Genomic DNA, 21,710 nt, shown 5'->3' with positions numbered 1-21,710 from the left:
CCATCACTAGTGGGATCCCAATTCTCAGTGCACATACTATTAAAAAAGTATACAGTAGTTTTCCTTTTAAAAAGCTGCTTAACTCCCAAAATATTAACAACAGTTAACATCTATTAAGTGGAAATGTTTTTTTATATTCAGTATGACAAAGCAGAAATAATGCTGATCAATTTTCTCCTGAACACATTGCAGTCAATTGCTACCAATTGAAATGTACCACTAGGCATTATAACTGCACTTGTTTTACAAACCTTTAAAACAATTTGACTCTCTTTGAAACCAATAAAAGTTAATATAATTACTACCAGAAACCCTGATAATATCAGTATTTAGTCATTTAGACAATATCAAGTTTTTAAATGTGTTTTTAATTAAGATTTTGTAAAATTGAAGATTTCTATCAGTCTGGTGATAACAGTAAAACATTTTCTTATAATAACTCCAACGATCGATTTTACTAAAGGACAATATTTCACATTTTTTAAGAGATAATTCTACTGGTCCTTGAAAATGAGGAATTATTGATTAATTCACTAATAATAACTGTTTTTTTTTTTTTTAACATCTTATGCCTTCGGTAATTTCCAGTGAAGCTGACATACTGAAGTTTAAAATGACAATTATCTACAATGTATTGTGGCATTTTAAACATGCAACATGGCTAAATCTATGATGGGGATTACGTATCAACGGTTGAATTTTAGAGTAATGTGATTTTTTTTAAAATTCTAATTTTATTCACAATTCGAATTGTATATTATTTGTGAAAAAATTTGAACGTCTAAATTTCGAATTTCTCATTGGAATCTATGGGGCATCCTTTTCGCAGCGATACTTGCCAAAGATTTGCTTCATCACTACTAGTAACATCTTCAAATAGTTCAAGGGACCTCTGCCATTGACTTCTACAGGAACTCTGCAGCTTTTAGGGTGGAGAATATTCGAATTAGAACTGTTTCTAGGGTTGAGGTGTGATGAATCTCACATTCGAACCTTTTTCGAATTTGCCCCTGTGTTATGAAAAAATTGATTTTCATTTTATTTTTTGTTCATGTTAGCATTCATTTTGGTATTTTTTTCAGCAGTGATTCAAATGAAACACTGGGAGATAAATAGGAGAGGGCCTGAATATGCAATTAGTAATAACAAATAACAGAAGTCAAATGTAGGATTTCTGCCATTTTAGTGGTAACGATTATTTCACACATTAGTTCACATATGAAATTAACTAAAGCACAGTGCTTAAATAGGGGAAATGTATATAATTTTTTTGGTCTATTGTATTACACAAGGCAAGATGCATTTCCAATGAATAGCAGAGTTAATATTTCATGGCAAGTAGCTTCTCTGTTTGTCTCTGTCATTAGATAGAGCAGAGTGTGTCATCAAAAAATTGAATTTACTAATCTGACCACACACTCTCAAAGCATACAGAGATGTTCGTTATTAGAAAAGAATATTTCTTCTACATCCCTCCATGTCAGTACACATGGGGCATTGCCCCTCCCAGACCTGGAGGTAGGACCTATAACATAGCCAATCAAAATGAATCATGACCTATAAGACCACATGACTTCCTCCTCACCACAGTTATTTTTTGTCCTACTGGACAGGGAGGTAGGATCTCCCTCCTCACTTTTTATTTTTTGTTGAATTTTGAGAGAAATCAAACACAGTTTTTGTTTTTTGTTTTTCTTTTGTATTTTCTTTTTGTTTATTTATTTATTTTTTACCTCTGTGTAGACCCAGAGGGATGATTCCCAGGTAATGGAGAAGATTTTACCTGATGCCTCAAGACGCATAATCTGTAAATTATCGCTTATTGGGAAGAAATGCAGGTGTGGGCATATCCATGGTCCTAGCCCTGTGCTAAAACAGCCCCCCTGCTATATGCCCAGCGAGGCACAAGATTCAATCTAGTGCTTTTTGGGAAGAGACACAGTTGTGGGCTTCCCACATTATTACCTGTGAGCCTTTTGTTTTTTCTTCTGTATTTTTATTTATTTATTTATTTATTTATTTTTGCTTATTTTTTACCTCTGTGTGGACACAGAGGGATGATTCCCAGGTAATGGAGAAGAATTTACCTGATGCCTCAAGACGCATAATCTGTAAATTATCGCTTATTGGGAAGAAGTGCAAGTGTGGGCATACCCATGGTCCTAGCCCTGTGCTAAAACAGCCCCCCTGCTATATGCCCAGCGAGGCACAAGATTCAATCTAGTGCTTTTTTGGGAACAGACAGGTGTGGGCTTCCCACATTGTTACCTGTGAGCTTTTTGGACTCCCCTTTTCTTTTGAGTTATGTGAGACTTTACAGAACTCTACAGAACTTCTGCAAAAGGGCCGTGGGTATGCATATGGGCTAGTTATAACTGCCTGAAGCTGGTGAGTATGATTCTTCATTATCTACTGTGTGTAGTGCACTGGGAAGTCTGCATGCTAATTGGCTAATTATGTCCCTCAGCTGAGAGCTATTGGGGCTTTGGCTGGAGTTTCCATCCAGCTAATTAGCCACTCTGATAAGGTGCAGGTGTGCCTTCGCTCCGTTGCTATTGTTGTTTAATATTTTAAGCCTTGTATGAGTGAACCTGCATCCTCTGTGCAGACACAGAAGTTATATTGGCTCATGTTACTAAGGCACCTCCAGGAAGGGCTAGAGGTTGCACTGATCAAGCAATATGGCACCTCCTTCCTTCTTATGAGTCTGCTCTTAACAAGCAGTGTTCCACCTGGATATTCCTGCTGACAAGCCTGAGCTATCTGGTAAGGTGCCTGTGTTCCCCTGACTTCTTGTATTATCTGAAGTCTTATGTTGTGAGCTGGCGTCCTCTGTGCAAAATACAGTATTGGCTCTTGCTAGACTTTAAGTACTGGCTGGTGAATCCCTCTGCCTAAGCAGTGTGGTACCTGAATCCAGAGATTTTGATTTCTCAGTATCCATTGTGTATTTGAAACATTAATTTCACTGGGAAGTCTGCATGTTAATATGCTTAATATGTCCCTCAGCTGAAAGCTATCAGGGCTTTGGCTGGACATTCCATCAAGCTAACTAGTCACTATCTGGTAAGGTGCAGGTGTTCCTTTGGCCCCTTTGCTATTGCTGTTTAATATTTTAAGTTTTGTATGGGTGAACCTGCATCCTCTTGGCTGACACAGTGGTTATATTGGCTCATGTGCTCAAGCAGTATGGCACCTCCTTCCTTTCTTATGAGTCTGCTCTTAACAAGCAGTGTTCCACTGGACTGGATATTCCTGCTGACAAGTCTGAGCTATCTGGTAAGCTTCCTGTGTTCCTTCTTATATTATATGAAGTCGTATGTTGTGAGCTGGAGTCCTCTGTGCAAAATGCAGTTACACAAGGTACTAAGTCTGCATGTTAATAAGCTAATTATGTCCCTCCGCTGAAACCTATCCGAGTTCTAGCTGAAGTTTCCAACCTGCGGACTTTTCATTGCTATCAGGTAATGTGCAGATACTCCTCAGTTTGCTACTGTTGTTTCTATTGTCCTCTGTGCAGACACAGAGGTTATATTTGCCTTTTATTACACTGGGTGCTTGCAGGGTTGGCTGGAGGCTTGCACTGCTGAAGCAGTATGGTAGCCCCGTCCTTCCTTACATTGAGTCTGCTCAGTGCTGTAACCTGATGTCATTGGGCCCCACAGCAAATTCATTTTAGGGCCCCTAACATATCCAGAGGTTGTGCTTTTTTACCAATACATATTGAAATTGCTCTTTATTTGGGCCTCATGGGTCCCTATACCTTTTGGGCCCACCTGCAGCCGCAGGGTCTGCTTCCTCTGTAGTTACGCCCCTGAGTCTGCTCCTTAGAAGCAGTCTGCCACCAAGGATCTGTCTGGATTATTCCTACTGTCTAGCGCATATTATCTGGTTAGGTGCCTGTATTCCTCTGACTCCTTGTCATCTGAGGTCTTAGGTTTGTGAGCCCGAGTTCTCTGTGCAGACACAGTAGGCAAGTGTGCTCTTATTACACCTGGTATTTCCAGGACCGGCTAGGGGTTTGTTCTGCTGTAGCAGCATTGTGCCCCATTTTTTCCTATGATGTTTCCACACTTAACAGGCAGTGTTCCGAGTTATATGGTGTCTTTTTGTGTGATGTAGGCCTTCTCTTAGATATTCTATTGACATCTGGTGGCTTTTGTTGTGAGCTCAGTTGTAGTTATACTACATCTACTGAATTTTTGTGACTGTAGGTTTCCCTTCTTTAATTGTTGGTAGATTAAAGGGCACTTACTGTTATGTCTATTGGCACCTTAACATGCTTGAAGCCAGCTTGTAGTCTATGGCCCTTTGTGTGGCCTCGGGCATCTCGCCAGGGAGCTGGGTTTGTGTGGCCTCTGGCTTTCATTATGGCCCTTGGCTTGGGTTAGAGCCCTTGTTTTGGTCCATGGCTTTTTACCATGGTCCTCGGCTCCTGGGTCTGCTGGCCTTTTACAAGGGCTCTTGTTCTGCTGGCCTGTTGCATGAGCCTTTGGCTCATGTGGTCTTTTACCCTTGGCACATTTGTTTGGTTGTCCTTTTACCTGGGTTATTATGGCTGCGGGCCTGTTTTCATGGCCCTTAACTTAGGTGCTTGCTTGCCTTTTTCCAGGGTTCTTGGGCTGTTGGCCTTTTCTGTGGCCCCTGGCTAAGGTGGCCGCTAGTTTTTATTATAGTCCTTGTGGGCTTGTGGCTGCCAGTCTTGGCTGTGACCTATGGTGCATAGGTCACCAGCCAGGCTGTGGCAGCATGGTTACTATTCTTGCTGTGGCCCTTGGTGGGCATGTCTGTTTGCCTTGCGGCAATCCTTGGCAGGACAACAGCCATTGGTTTTGTCTTGTCTGCAATCCTTGCAGGTATGGTTCTGGTTACACTAGCAGTAGGCATGATTGACTATTTGGTTGGATCTAGCATGGGTTGTACCATCAGCTGGTATTTGCTCTGAGTTTCACAGCCCATAGCTAATTTTGTTGCTGATTGGTATTCAGCAGCTGATCTTGGTCATATGTTGGCTTACAGCTAACCTTTTCTTCTGCCTTACATGCATTGTTTTTGGTCTTGTATGCCACTGCTTATTATCAATAAGGCTGGCTTGTGGACCAGGGTTTTGCAAGTTCAACAACTGACGTGCTCCGTTGTTGCATGTATGGAAATTGACTTTTGTGTCAGGTGCCAGTGCAGTTGGTTACCTTGTCCCTAAGGGTGGCATTCACAATAGCTGGCTTATTTACTATTGCTTGTGTATTCGAATTCCACTCTGGTTTTTTGCACACACTTCAGCTGACGGGCATCTTGGCCTGCTAGTGTGACAATGGCCTTGCACATCTATGTTGGAATACATAATAGCTGGCTGGTCCACTACTGGTTGCATGTATGGTGGCTGGCTCTCTGCCAGTGGATTGTGCATCATTGCTGGTTGGTACCAGTTTTTGTAGGCTATAAGCTTCTGGCATGCCTGATTTTGGATTGTGATCCCAGCTGTTGGCTGGTTCAGTAGCTTCTATGTATGGTCACAGGTTTGGTTCAGTTTTTGCATAAACTGTAGCATTGTGCAGCTTGAGCTGTAGTGGACTCGGCTTTTGTGGGTGTTTTCTAGAACTGTAATTGCCTTGGGTCCCATTGCTTGCTTGTGTAGCAGTTGGCTGGGGCAACAGCATAGCTTACTGGTAGATGGCTTTAAGTCACATTGGTTGGTTCAGCAGCTTATCCTTGTGCTGTTGTATACCCAGTTTAGATTTGGTGGTTGGTGGAGCTACTGGGCTGTACCAGCATGGCTCTACAATGGTTACAATGATATGCTGATTTATGATAACCCAGAGTTGGTGTTCATTTAGTTAAGTCTTCATTAGGTATTATTAGCTTGGAGTTGGTGGATCTTGGACTGATCCCTGGTGTGGAGGTGACTCCGGTCAGCACTGGTTTGAGCTGCTTCCATTAAGATGCAGGACTAGGCTAATGTGGGCCAAGTCTTTTTAGGGCCACTTGCTATTGCTGAGGATCGTGTATTTCTCCAGCACTGGTGATAGATGCATTCAAGTTTTGTTTAGTTTCTGATCTGATTGATTTCCTGATGGTTTCTAGGGTGTTTTAGTTCTGAGATGGCTATTGCCATCATTCTGGTTTTGTCCTAAGGCACCTTTTTTGTTTTAACAGTTGCAGGATTTTTGTTCTTCCCCAGGTGGGGTTTTGTCAGATAACCATATTGCAGGTATCCCTCTAGTCACTGAGGGAACCTTTTTAAACAGAATATGTTTATTCTTAATCTGCAATGCTGGATCCTCAAGTACCGGTCTCTGTAATTTTGTGGTTGATTTTGTAGCTCTTGTTAATCGTTTACCATGTCCTAGGACATGTTGTTCTTGTGCCTTTTATCTACCCTTTTCAGGAGATATACATTTTATCAGCTCCCCTGTTGGATGGATGTGATGCTGGCCTTTTCTCAGGGCCTCCTTAGCATCAGTTTGGTTTTTGCATTATGCTGGTTATTCCCACCCCTTGTTTTCGGTGCATGGCTTGGTAGATCCCATGTGTACTGACATGGAGGGATGTAGAAGAAATAGAGAATTTTACTTACCTACTTGACGTAAATTCCTTTTCTTCTAGTCCCAACATGTCAGTACAGGGTTTCCCATCCCAATTATTTATTTTGGTTACTGTACTGCTATGGCAAAAGTATAACTGTGGTGAGGAGGAAGTCATGTGGTCTTATAGGTCATGATTCATTTTGATTGGCTATGTTATAGGTCCTACCTCCAGGTCTGGGAGGGGCAATGCCCCATGTGTACTGACATGTTGGGACTAGAAGAAAAGGAATTTACATCAAGTAGGTAAGTAAAATTCTCTATATCTAATACACAAACAGTGGGAGATGCAGGGATATGCTAAGGAACTGCTTTGCACCCAACCTACAAGGTTAAACAAGGTGGTTGAAGCACACACACAATATTGTCTAACTTAGGTGGGTAAGGGACATGATAATGCATGTGTCAGGCTTTTTTCCTTTGGGTCCCATTATACTTTTTGGTAGAGTCTTCCTTCCAGGGGCCCACGAAACCAAAAGATTAATAATTAGGGCCTCCTGGGAATGACATCCGTGCAAACAGTATGGAGCACTGTTATTCCTAATGGTGGCCCTAGCAAAGAAATGTAGACAAGTTAATTTTTGCCAGGGGTTAGTGAACATTGCAAAAAGGGTTAAATGGGCTGTTTAATTTTACAAAACATACTGTTTTCAAGAGCCCAATCATTTTTTTTTGGTTAATGGTTTTTCTAAAAGGTACATTTTACAATAAATGCTTTCATTTTCCCCACTCTAATCTAATATATTGCAGTCCAGTAAGATGTCCCTGAAAATCAAATTTTGCCAAAGACAATACGGACAAAACGGACACAGGGCCCCCCACCAAAAATCTTTGGAGGGGCCCAGTGTGTACAAACTGCCCCCACCAAATCTCCAAAGCTCCACCCCCTGCTTGTGCAGCTGCACACACAAATGTTTGGGGGTATTTACTACAACTCTTTTTCTCACTATAATTTAAAGAGATACTGTCATGGGGAAAAAATTTTTTTCAAAATGAATCAGTTAATAGTGCTGCTCCAGCAGAATTCTGCACTGAAATCCATTTCTCAAAAGAGCAAACAGATTTTTTTATATTCAATTTTAAAATCTGACATGGGGCTAGACATTTTGTCAATTTCCAAGCTGCCACTGGTCATGTGACTTGTGCCTGCACTTTAGGAGGGAAATGCTTTCTGGCCGACTGCTGTTTTTCCTTCTCAATGTAACTGAATGTGTCTCAGTAGGACATGGGTTTTTACTATTGAGTGTTGTTCTTAGATCTATCTTAAAGGGATACTGTCATGGGAAAAAAATATTTTTTCAAAATGAATCAGTTAATAGTGCTGTTCCAGCAGAATTCTGCACTGAAATCCATTTCTCAAAAGAGCAAACAGATTTTTTTATATTTAATTTTAAAATCTGACATGGGGCTAAACATTCTGTCAATTTCCCAGCTGCCCCAAGACATGTGACGTGTGCCTGCACTTCAGGAGAGAAATGCTTTCTGGCAGGCTGCTGTTTTTCCTTCTCAATGTAACTGAATGTGTCTCAGTGGGACATGGGTTTTTACTATTGAGTGCTGTTCTTAGATCTACCAGGCAGCTGTTATCTTGTGTTAGGGAGCTGTTATCTGGTTACCTTCCCATTGTTCTTTTGTTTGGCTGCTGGGGGGGAGAAGGGAGGGGTTGATATCACTCCAACTTGCAGTACAGCAGTAAAGAGTGATTGAAGTTTATCAGAGCACAAGTCACATGACTTGGGGCAGCTGGGAAATTGACAAAATGTCTAGCCCCATATCAGATTTCAAAATTGAATATAAAAAAATCTGTTTGCTCTTTTGAGAAATGGATTTCAGTGCAGAATTTTGCTGGAGCAGCACTATTAACTGATTCATTTTGAAAAAAAATTTTTTTCCCATGACAGTATCCTTTTAAATAAAAAATTTGAACTATTGAGATGGAAATTATTGAGAATCCTGAAGGTAAAAACATATTCCAATTGATCCAGGGACTAGTCCGACTGCCATTTTGGAGTCAGGAAGGAATTTTTTCCCCCTCTAAGACAAATTGGAGTGGCTTCAGATGGAGTTTTTTTGCCTTCCTCTGGATCAACTGGCAGTTAGGCAGGTTAAAAAAAGTTAAAACGTTGAACTTGTTGGACGTGTTCTTTTTTCAACTTAACTTACTATGTAACTACAGTATGTAACTATGTTAAAGAGACCATCTGCCATTGACTTCTACATGATTTTGACAGGTTTTAGCTGGAGTATTTTCCAACGTTAAGCAGCTTCAGTGCATAATAAATCTCAAAAAAATTCTAGTTTTTTTTCCCCTCTAAAAATTCAAGTTTCCCCTTTAAAAACTCTACTAGAAAAATCTGAGATTTAATAAATATGCCCCCAGGGGGTAGCATTCAAAGAAACACTGCTGGCTTCCCCCGGCCAGCAGTTAAAAAAAAGTTAAAAAAACATTGGTGCCAGGGCCCACCTTACAAGTTAAAAAAAAATTGGGGCCCCAAAAATGTTTTTTTAAAAAAACCATTGGCACCAGGGCCCCCCTTAAAAGTTAAAAAAAAATTGGGGTCCAAAAATGTTTTTTAAAAACAAACATTGGTGGCCGGGGCCCCCATTACAAGTTAAAAAATATTGGGGCCCCAAAGAATATTTTTTAAAAAAACATTGGCACCAGGGCCCCCTTACAAGTTAAAAAAATTGGGGCCCCAACATTTTTTTTAAAAAAATACATTGGTGGCAGGGGCCCCCTTACAAGTTAAAAAAAATTGGGGCCCCAAAAAATATTTAAAAAAAAAAAAACATTGGTGGCAGGGGCCTATAGAATATTAAAATAATACATTGGTGATCAGGGGATTGTTCAGTAGAATTTAACTCAAGGCTTCAGGACTTCAACTTCACCTCCTTACGTAACTATAGATCTTTTCGCTGCTTCAGGACTTCAATTTCGGCTGTTTTCGTGACTTTGGGTCTTTTTGCCGCTTCAGGACTTCAATTTTGGCTGTTTTCGTGACACTTGTCCCCCCTGTCCCCCCCTGATGGAGGCCCTGCTCCTGCCCATCATTGGGAGGTTTGTTTCCTCTACAGATACACCACTTATAGGGAGTGTACAGCTTTTAACATTGATTAAAATCAAACAAACCTATCATCACACTGCATAATGCCAATCATCAGCCAGATTTCACCATCTGGCAGTCTGACATAAATTTGGGTTTGGCAAATGCCTGGAGAACATTACCTATTTGACTATGAAGATTTTCATTCATCCAGATTATGGTATATCTAGTATAAGTAATTCTAAAACAACTGGACTTGCTGAGTAATCATTGAAGACGTTTCACTACTCATCCGAGCAGCTTCTTCAGTTCAACTGATCTGAATGCATAATACTGTAAAGTTAAGTTTTGTTTCACCAGAACCAGCTAAACAGCTACAGCCTAAAGAGACATTTACTTTTTAAATTCTGTCCTTCCTACTTTTTTGGAAACAGTTTGGAAACTGGACTGTCCTTAACTCATCCCAACTTAACACCTAAGGGATGTATCATGTGCTCAACCTCACTAATGCATCAGCCTCACTATGTGCTCTTAATTCTTAAATAAAAACCAGTTCAAAAAATGTCATTATGTGTGTATTTGTACTATTTGTAACAATACATTTTGTAAGGATTCATCATATCCCAGGTTTCAGCAGAATACAAGCAGCCTGAATCCAAGTACCTGGTCAATTTAAATCTAAACTGTTAATATAATGTGACTTTATACCATAACATCATGTGACTTGATGATTTTGACAGATTTTTAAAAATTATTATTTTTTTTTAATTATTTAAAAAAAAAGGATTTGTATTTATCTTTTATAAAAAGATTTGGTGCATGCCTTAGTGAGAAAGAAGCTTACAAACTACACAGTGGTCTTGTTTGGGCATATTTTATCTAGGGGCAGCAATTCCTTGCTTGGTTGCAGTTTATTGGGAATAAGGTCTCCTGAACAAATATTTCAAAAAAGGAAAATGTGAGTATCCCTAAAAATTGGGGATACTCACATTTTCCTTTTTTGAAAATGTTGTCTTGGACCTACACCCTAGGACTGGGGTGAATTGTGAGTATACTCTTCATGATTACCTTCAATATTTGATTTTGAATTATTAATTATTTTGGAATAGTACCTATACATATATATATATATCCTTGGCATCAACACAAATCATATTACTCCTGAACAAATACTTTCATTCTACAGGCTGATCCTTGCCACCTGTACACACCTTTACAACACATATTCTCAGAGGCATAAGATTATTTTTAATGCCTCATTAGGGGGTTTTGGATGTTTAGAATATTTGGCCTTCATGTAGACCAGGGATCCCCAACCTTTTGAACCTGTGAGCAACATTCAGAAGTAAAAGGAGTTGGGGAGCAACACATGCAAGAAAAATCTTCTTGGGGTGCCAAATAAGTGCTGTAATTGGCTATTTAGTAGCCACTGTGTGGATCGTCAACCTACATTGAGGCTCTGTTTGGCAGTGCACCTGGTTTTAAGCAACCAAAACTTGCCTCCAAGTCTGGAATTCAAAAATAAGCTCCTGATTTTAGGCCACTGATAGCAACATCCAAGGGGTTAGTGAGCAACATGTTGCTCATGAGCTACTGGTTGGGGATCACTGATGTAGACTAACCCATCTAAAGTCCGAACAAAGTACGAACTTATAAAGGTGTTGTAGGAGCACAAATAGCTAAACAAATACTAAGTTCTGAATATATTTTTGAACACACACAGGATCAGCTCTAATTTCCTCTCAATATAATGAATATAAAATATACAGTTGGCAGCTGAAATTGGGGGCCCAGGGCCCTAATAGGGTTTAATCTTGTTGTGACAACTATGTGAACAGTTCAGATTTCTACCTCCATGCTGGGTGTGTTGAGATGAGGGATAGTGCAGAAAAAGGGTATATGAAGAGTCCTTAGTAATTATTCCCTTTTTGCTGTGTTTGTCCATAAATCAGGAGCAGCCATTGGAATACACTATTCATAGTCTGGTCAAATACTGGAAATGCTGTGGGCATTTTGTGCAAACAGTGGAATAAGCGAAAGACGGGGGTGGGGTGATTAGCATTCTCCTCAATTGTGACATCGCTCAGTTGCTGTCGCACTTACTATGACCACCACTTATATCTGTTTTAATAAAAACTTGTGTCTATGTTTTTTTTTTAATAGACTAAGAAGAAAAGTTTAAACTTTCAAGCCATTTCCTCATTGTGCATCACTTACTGTCTTAAAGGGTTAAGTACCTTTGAAAGCAAAAAGGATTTGGATTTTTTTTCCCCTGACACTAAATCAGTTAATTTATTCCACCTCTACTCTTAGATAAACACACCTCCCATCCAAAATCAATAGGTTTTCCAATGATATTGAATTGTTCCCCCCAAAACGTCAGAGCGTTATTTTGCCCTGGAATTGGGCATTTTACAGATATCTCAGGCCAGGCAAAGAGAGATAGATGGACAGGCAGGCAGATAGATAGAAAGACGGCTGCATATAGATTGACTACTCTTTTGATATTCAGTGATTGAAAGGCATTTTTTTAACTCACACCAGCCAGAATACACAAGGAACATTTGCTCTCCAATGGGAGTGAAGGTGAGACAGGCCAACAGCAATTATTATATGAAGTTAGAGGTTCCAAAAAGAGGTTGATCAGAAGAAAGTGCTCAGGGATTGAAAGAGTTAAGCGACACCGTCGGAGTTGTGTTACCGCCATAAACATACTGGCTCAAAAGCAAATCTCCAGGCTCCAACCAGGCTAAACTGTATTGAGCTGCCAGCATCAATTGCTCTTAATATTCCTTTTAACCCAGCTTCCCATACAACACATTCATATGACAAGGTTTTCAGGGTGCCAACCAAGGACTACAGATTCATCTCAGGCTTCTGCACTAGGGCTGCTGAGGAGTGTCTTTCCCTTGTATGCAGAATAGATGTGTTGCCCTATAATCGCTAAACCAGTATACTTTAATGAAATTAATATGAAATGCCAAGTTTGTCTATGAATATATTCCCTACACCTTTCTTTTTGCATTTATCCACCTGTCATTGTGTGTGCGTGGATGGATAGGTGGATAGGTAGGTAAATAGCTAAACTTTTAATAGTGCTTAGGGTATTTTATATCTTCCCGTGAAATTCTATGATATATATATATATATATATATATATATATATATATATATATATATATATATATATATATATATATATATATATATATATTCCCATCAATTTTATTTATTTGCAATGCAAGGAACAAAGAAAAACGATCAACATCTGCTAGATAATATTAAATAATATTAAGAATCCAGACAGGTCTATGCAACAATGGGATCATTTTGTTTCAATGCATACAATCCTGCACAAATCGGTAAAGCTATGAGTTTCATGTATATATTATATATAATATATATTTATACAAACACACATACATATATCACTGGGAGTATATTTGAACTTTCCCAGACCTGCAGGCTCAGTACAAATGAAACAGGAAACCTGACGGTTTAAAGTTCACAATAAGAGGTGTGCTTTTGTTAACTTTTCTAATAAATTGCAAATTAAATCAGGTTGCAAAGTCTACCATTGATTTTTTTTAAACCTGCCAACAATTTTCCTTTTGTCTTGCTCTCGTTTAAAAAAAAGAACTTGGGGCCACAAATAGAAAAAAAGGCGATATTTCCTCCCCCTACGTCTTTGCAGTAATACACGAAAGTAAAGAGAATTTTGTATAAGGAATTATTTCACCTCTGCATTGCTACGGGGATCCTCTCAGCAAGGTTGGTACGTTGTCAAATATTTACTTGGACTGGATACAAATTGTTAGAAATGGCTGAAGAATTGTTGCTTTACAAGGAAAAATATATTTCTGTAGGTTAACAGAATATACTCACACGTTAGAGCAATGACATATGGGGACAAAACAAAAGAAAAATGGCACTTCAGAATACAATGGAGTTATAAAACAAACCAGTAAGCATTTATTAAAACTTCATGCAAATAGACCATTGTATTTGAAGGCATTTAAGCGATAAATCATAAAAAGTGATTTTGATATAGCCTAACGCTGCGATGTAGTTAACTTGAACGATTTCTATCAAACCAACATCATTGGGCTTTAAATAAATGTTAATATTATTCCTTTATATACGGATAAGCTTCATATTTACATTACTTCCCAGGCTTGGATATGTACAGAAACCTATTCAACGCTACGATAGAATCGCGAGTGATGAAAGAGTTAAATGAAATAATAAATAAGATAGTGGGCAGTTAGATAGGCAGCTCTTCAATACATTGGGATTAGCATCTACGAATCCAGAGTGTTTTCTTAAAAAAAAAAAAAATCTTAAGGGGACAGAAGTGGTAACTAAATGACCAAAAACCATGGTTGCTCATATATCCAAGCATAATTTATTTTTATATTTTATTTTTAATATCTAGTATAGATTTCTAGCTCTGCACCACAATGCATTTAAAAGTCTTCAGACAAATGGAATCTAAAACAAGAATAAGCACAAGCAGAATCGACTTCTCCTGCAGATTGGTTCTTTAGGGATGAGTGATGTCTGCTATTGGGTTAGGGCAAAATAATCGCTTCTTCAGTCTGCAATGGAGGCAAGTGTGCTTGGGGAATATTCAGGCTAGCAAATGGTAAACAGATTGCTTTTTAGCAACATAAACTTATTACATATTAACCCTCCACGAAGCAACAGATAATTTATTGATATGTTTTATTTACAGTATATCCGTGTATAATGGAACTGTTGTGTGTAAAGCCACCTGGAAACAGGGCTTTAAATTGTTCGGTTATCAAGTGAATTGACTTTGCTGAAATCAAACTGATCAAGAAATTGACAGATGGGTGGGATATGCTACACGGGATATTTAAACGAAATGCAAACATGGATTACATGTTGAGACGTTTTTGTTTTTTTTTAAATTGTGCAAATCAGTAATCCAGTAATTAACCATTTATTGTAACCCTGGAATTAGGTACCCTAAGAATGAAATCATTTATGTTGCTATAGTGACATGTAACTGGTTTAAAAGGTGTGCTTATCGCCAAAAGCCAGAGAAAATATTTTCTCCCCTTCCCTTATTCTCAACACACACTGGCTGTTGTGGTATAACAAGTGGGCTGTTAACAGGCCGAAGCCCCGCAGGACTTTTATTTAGTCAAATTGGGTTCTGATGAGATAACTGAAGCGCCAGACTATATTGCTCTGATATCTGTCTTCATAACATCAACACCATTTGCTTTGCTCTTGTCCAAAAGGAATCGAATCAGGCAAATGTGAGCTTCAGAACCATCAATCCTAAACTGTCATTTAGTACCAGCAAGAGGTAACAGGGAACATAGTTACTGCTTAATTCAGCCCTGGCAGATACTGGTGTGGGTTACATTATTAGTAGCAGTTTCTACTCAGCACTTTTTAGTGATGATATCGTCTACCATTTGGGTTATTTTTAAATGCACATTACTGTATGTTACAGTGGAAACGCAGCCCTACTTATTTAGCCCCAGTACATCTAGGGCTCTTTTTAACAACAAAGCTGGTAGTTGGTTTCTTTATTATGGAATCCTCTTCTTGTCAGTGTCACTGGTTGTTTTTATGGTATTTTGTCATCTCTCAGTCGACCTCCTACCTCCATAGTTTATTTTCTTTGTGCTTTCCAATACATTCAGTTTTCTTGATTTTACATAGCCTCTTATTTCTCTTTCACCCCAGTCTTACACCTGCCCCCCCCCCATCCCCTGCAATTGCTTCTCAGGCACGTCTCCCCACTATGTAGATCAGCACATTTCCCTCCCTGCCTTTTGCTTAATGATATTTTATCGATTAACAAGGAGCAATGGGGTGTCTCAGAATAGGAACTCATGCTAGCATTGCTCAATTATATTTTACTAATTACTAAAAAGACCTCTTTCCAGGCTCCAGTAGGGATGTTCAATTAATAACAGTCCTGGAGCAAAATTAAGAACACTGTGCATTTTAGCAAAGCTTGGCAAATAATGGATTAGCATCTGACCAAGTGTAAAGAGTGGAGCAATATAAACATCTATTAATCTATCTATCTATCTATCTATCTATCTATCTATCTATCTATCTATCTATCTATCTAATCTATCTATCTATCTATCTATCTATCTATCTATCTATCTATCTATCTATCTATCTATCGTCTGTCATCTATTTACCATACATGCTATATAATAAAGCACTTTATAAATTGTTGTAAATACCAGTTGCTTTGCAGACCTTGTGTATGTATATTTCTGAATTACAGACAGCTTATGATTATCTGTCCGGCATTTTCTCAGTAAGAGCGAATATGCGCTATAGTGACTGTATTTGCGCCTGTTATGTAATTAACATGCACGTTATGCGCTTGAATGAAGATGTTAAGGGTGTCTGGAAGCGGAATTTAGCGCCTGTGCGCATTTGTTTGCCTATTATCGCTGTATGAGTGAAGGGAGTACATATTTTTCTGCCTTCTACAGTCTTTTAAGTGCGCTTCACAAATAGCAGCGTGGGGTATGAGTTTTCCCAGAAAATACATGAAAGTGTTATGGATTTTAATTATCTTTATGCGCGAAGCTAAATAAGAAAGTTTCCCAAGAGCCTGGAGATCTGCTTCTGTTTATTCTCCTCGATGTGAGGCAGGGATTACTCTGGTCTGGATGCACAAGATACTGTTTTATTCCCCGAGGTCCCTTTTCTTGCTACCTTTTAGTAATCCCTCAAAATCCCCAAATCCCAACTGGGATCCCAGATGTTTTGTCCTTTTAAAAGGGCCATCTTGTACTGCACCTGGTTGTTGTTTCTAATTCTGTTTAGTGTTTGCCAAGGAGCACAAGCCAGAGGTTAGTACTGCTACACCAATCCTATTGATCCGGCTGATAGATGGAGATGAAGAGTGAGCAATATGGTTATATTATGAGGATATATGCACCTAGAATCAGCCTTTTAGACGATAACACGCAGAATCTTCAAGGTTATGCATTCAGAAACGTTTCTCAATACCAATCAGGCTTTCCTGATAAATGCTGCAAAACCAAGGCAGGAGTAGATGTGTCTGTAGAATGTGCATTTAAAAAGAATAATCAAATATGTTTTTTATGGTAATACTTTTCATTCAAAGTGGGCACCTGTGACAACTGTGCTGTGCATTATATACTCATGTTTCTCGTGTAAAATTCAGTCATTGGTGGCCTGTAGCTGGGAAAAGAAATACAGCTTCGGCTTTAAATTCATGTGTACAATTTTGAACCACAAATATAAATGATGATAGATTATAGCTTTATTACAAGGTCGGTGCAATTGAGTTTCACACATTTAGATAGCGAGAGAGAGCGATAGTGTGTGTGCAGTACTTGTACTTTTGAGACTAACTGAATAACCTTATGTAGAGGCTCACGTAAATGTGAAAAATATAAATGTGTAGATAGGTGTGAGAAAATCTAATCCATTCTGTTACAGTTTAAAATCACCGAGTCTCTCCTCTTCATTTTACACTGATTTTATGTGGGTGTGGACAGGCAAGGAATTACAATTTTACAAACAAATGTTATAATAAGATGAAGTTGTGTTTAGGGCATTAAGATGATACGTTTTTGCAGTATTGATAGGCCCTATTAAAACTGGAGCTTCTGAGCAGCCTGGTGCTTTAAAATGGCGAGTTATAGATTTTATTCAGCTCAATGCAATTCTTCAGCCTGAATTTCTATTGACCTAAATGACTTAGAAAAAGAGGCCCATAGAAATTATTGGAAGCCTTTCAATACCAGTTTGAATATTAGTCGTGATCTCATAAGGGAGGCGATTGCCTTCCAAAATGTAGGGAATTTCAATTGTGTTTCCCTCAGCTTTTTCTGCGAGTATCATATAAGTTTCTCACTTCTGCAATACTCAAGTAGCGAGCATAAATTGTGTGAAAAAGCTTTCTGTTCTTGTCTGTGTGTACTGCTCTATCTATCTATCTATCTATCTATCTATCTATCTATCTATCTTTCTATCCATCTATTGTATATCTATATATCTATCTATCTTCTATCTGTCTACTTTTCTTTTATGTATGTATGTATCTATCTATCTATCCATCTATCTTTCTATCCATCTATTGTCTGTCTGTCTGTCTGTCTGTCTACCTTTATATCCATCTATTGTCTATCTGTCTGTCTGTCTGTCTGTCTGTCTGTCTGTCTATCTATCTATCTATCTATCTATCTATCTATCTATCTATCTATCAATCTATCTATCTATTTGTTATCTATATATGTATCTATCTATCTATCTATCTATATTCTATCTGTCTACCTTTCTTCTGTCTATCTATCTATCTATCTATCTATCTATCTATCTATCTATCTATCTATCTATCTATCTATCTATCTATCTATCTATTTGTCACCTATATATGTATCTTTTTATCTATCTTCTATCTATCTGTCTACCTTTCTTCTATCTATCTATTATCTATCTATCTATCTATCTATCTATCTATCTATCTATCTATCTATCTATCTATCTATTTGTCATCTATATATTTATCTATCTATCTATCTTCTATCTATCTGTGTACCTTTCTTGTATCTATCTATCTGTCTATCTATCTATCTATCTATCTATCTATCTATCTGTCATCTATATATCTATCTATCTATCTATCTATCTTCTATCTATCTGTCTACCTTTCTTCTATCTATCTATCTATCTATCTATCTATCTATCTATCTATCATCTATCTATCTATTTGTCATCTATATATTTATCTATCTATCTTCTATCTATCTATCTATCTATCTATCTATCTATCTATCTATCTGTCTACCTTTCTTTCATCTATCTATCTTCTATCTATCTTTGTATCTATCTATCTATCTATCTATCTATCTATCTATCTATCTATCTATCTATCTATCTATCGATCGCTGGCTTTGACAGTTGACTGCTGGCATGATAAATACGGATATTGCATTTATAAGAGATAGAAAGTAACTAATATCCATGTGCTACAAAATAAGCAAGCAATATGTAACAGTATCTCTAGAGCCTAGAGAAAGTATGTTACTAGTATATAGTATCCAGGAACGCATACAATAATTAAATGATACAATATGTCGATACGTCTAGCTGCATATTAATACAGTATGTACGTATATACAAATACACACACATTCATTCGTCTGTAAGCACCCCTTAAGTATAATACAGAGGCAAGGGGTTTGTAGGTAAAGTAAAGGAAGTGAAAGTGCCCTGTGAGCTTTGACCCTGCTGGTGAACCCTCCTACCTCCAGCTCCTAATAACACAAGCAGTTATAGTATAGCTAGTGACAGTTCCACGCCATATTTCGGCAGTACTCGGTTTAAGGCTAACCCTTTCCATCCTTCAGTATGTGTCCCATTTGCTTTCTAAGACATTGGAACTGGAACCTGCTCAGGGTATTTCTTTTTTCTGGTTCACAGTATAAACGTAATTTTTGGAATTGATTCCACCCCCATGCAGCAGCCTTGACAACAAGTGATGCGTCCTGCAGTATATCTAATATACCCTCCTTTTCTCAATCATATTTCCTGCAGCGAGGGGAGGGGATGTTCAATAAACACAATCACTTCTGTCAGGATTATTATTATTATTATTATTATTATATAGAGGTAGGGACAAGTGTATGTTCAGTACAAGGCGAGAAGAGCAGCGGGACCCTGTTGCATATTCGCTGGTGCCAGTGGTGCCAGGCTGGGACAGGGAGAGAGCAGGGAAAGGTGTTTATCGATGAGCTGGGGATGTTGACGTCACACCGTGCTGGCTGTGAGACTGAGGCTGCGGGAGGTCTGAGCTGTAACATTATCTGCAGCTTTTGAGCAGCAGCAGACACAGCACAGAGCCAGGACCATCACTTGTGGAGGAGAGAGGGGACCTCCAGCCCGGAGTCACGCGCAGCTATTGTATCCAAGGGGAAGGAGGGGGAAGAGAGAGGGAGAGCTCATCAAGTCATGCAGGATTGACTGCATAGGGGAAGGTAATCGATGGCAAAGCTTTGAATCTGAATTAGCCTGGAAAGCAAAAGGAGAAGAAAGGAGAGGAGGAGGAGGGGGCAATACACGGAATCTGGCGAGGAAGATGGAGCTCACAATGGAGAATTTAGGGAACCTACACAGTGTGACCCACTCTCAGGCTGGGGATATAATGAGCTCCTCACACAGCAGGCAGACATCCCACAGGAACCTGGTGTCCCACGGCCGGCCTGCTATGGTAACCAGCATGTCTTCCATCCTGGACGGAGGGGAATACAGATCTGAGCATACCCTAGGCGGCCCTTTGCATCCAGCCATGAACATGTCCTGTGAATCCCCATCAGGGATGAGCCTCAGCAGCACCTACACCACGCTAACCCCCCTGCAGCACCTGCCGCCCATATCCACCGTATCGGACAAATTCCACCATCCGCACCATCACCACCACCACCATCATCACCACCAGAGACTGGCTGGCAACGTGAGCGGCAGTTTCACCTTAATGAGGGATGAGAGAGGGCTGGCATCCATGGGAAACATCTACGGCCACTATCCAAAGGACATGACAGCAATGGGGCAGCCGCTGTCTCCTCTTTCCAATGGCCTGGGCACTTTGCACAACTCACAGCAGTCACTGGGGCCCTATGGCCCAGGAGGACACTTGAGCAATGAAAAAATGCTGTCACCCAACAGCTTCGACTCCCATGCGGCCATGCTTTCGAGGAGTGAAGACCATCTGACCAGGGGTTTGGGTGGCCCAGGTGCTGGCATGATGCCACATTTAAATGGAATGCACCCACATGGTCACCACCACGCCTCATCCAATGGCTCCCTCCTCGGTGACAGAGAAAGGCAGGCGTCCACCTCTGGCTCTCAGGCGGGAGGCAATGGTCAAGTGGAGGAGATTAATACTAAAGAGGTGGCTCAGCGGATCACCGCCGAACTCAAGCGATACAGTATCCCACAAGCCATCTTTGCCCAAAGGATCTTGTGCAGGTCACAGGGAACCCTGTCTGATCTCTTGAGAAATCCAAAACCTTGGAGTAAGCTTAAGTCTGGCCGAGAGACCTTCAGAAGAATGTGGAAGTGGCTCCAAGAGCCTGAGTTTCAGAGAATGTCTGCTCTCAGGCTGGCAGGTAAGAGCATCATTTCATGTGTACAAAAGCAACTGTTTGCCATAGGATGTGCCATGTTCCAGGCCATTGCCCTGCGCTTCCAGAAAACTGAGAGATCGATCCTGAATTGCTGGGCTCTTCAACTGCTTCGGAGGTTTCAGGGTGTGGTAAAGGATAAGGTTTAAATTAGGTTCCATTTTTGAGATGCCAATTATAATAATAATGTACCATTATATTCTCGGAAAATACATCATTTGGTTGAGGTGTCCACAACATATGAGTTGCTTTGTGAAAATTATGTCTAACCAATGCTTGTCTGTTGTACAATGAATAGAGACAAGGATACATACATTCTGTGCCAACTTTCTACCCAGTAGCACTTCAGTGGTCAAGTCGTGCTCTTGTTGGGAAGAAGAGATGCACGACAGAGGAAACACCATTAATACCTCCACTACACATACCAACAGGTCCGGACTGAGAATTAAAATAGGCCCTGCCATTTCAGGTACACAGAGGCCCAATCAGCCCACATAGAGGCTCAAACAGACCCACCAGCCCACTAAATACTGACTTTCTATGGCACCTTATAGCAGCCCCTCTGGCATTTGCCAGAATCCACAGATTGCCAGTCCGGGCCTGCATACCAATAGCATTGCCATGACTTGGGCATATCATATGGGAATTGTCTGGTCTGTTTTGCCTCCTTCCTCAAACAATGTTTGCATGGGACTATAGACTTATTTTGTCCCCTCTTTTTAAAAATTTCACATTTGGAAATCTACATTTCCTTTCTTCTTAGGCTGATATTAATTAAACCATGCATAGTGCTTCCACAGCACCTGAGCTATTCCATGTATTTAGAATATATTTATAAATGAATACCTAATGTAACTTTCAGTATCTCTTTTCCCCAGGCCCTGTATAAAATAGTATCTAAATGTAGCCCAAGACTTGCTCTG

At 39.6% G+C, this 21,710-nt stretch overlaps 1 protein-coding gene across 1 annotated transcript in view; it reads left to right on the top strand.

Annotated features, from left to right (window-relative positions):
• The first annotated feature begins 19,422 nt into the window (after positions 1-19,422).
• The window catches only part of LOC108704663 (one cut domain family member 2), a 45,371-nt gene continuing 43,083 nt past the window's right edge, over positions 19,423-21,710 (top strand). Inside the window, exon 1 of the mRNA XM_018241326.2 lies at positions 19,423-20,772. Within this exon, the coding sequence (XP_018096815.2) occupies positions 19,743-20,772 (1,030 nt within the window). The 5' untranslated portion in view covers positions 19,423-19,742. The remainder of the gene's footprint in view (positions 20,773-21,710) is intronic.

Source organism: Xenopus laevis, chromosome 1S (genome assembly GCF_017654675.1).
Source record: "Xenopus laevis strain J_2021 chromosome 1S, Xenopus_laevis_v10.1, whole genome shotgun sequence".
NCBI lineage: Eukaryota > Metazoa > Chordata > Amphibia > Anura > Pipidae > Xenopus > Xenopus laevis.
This window is presented reverse-complemented; position numbering and strand designations above follow the sequence as displayed.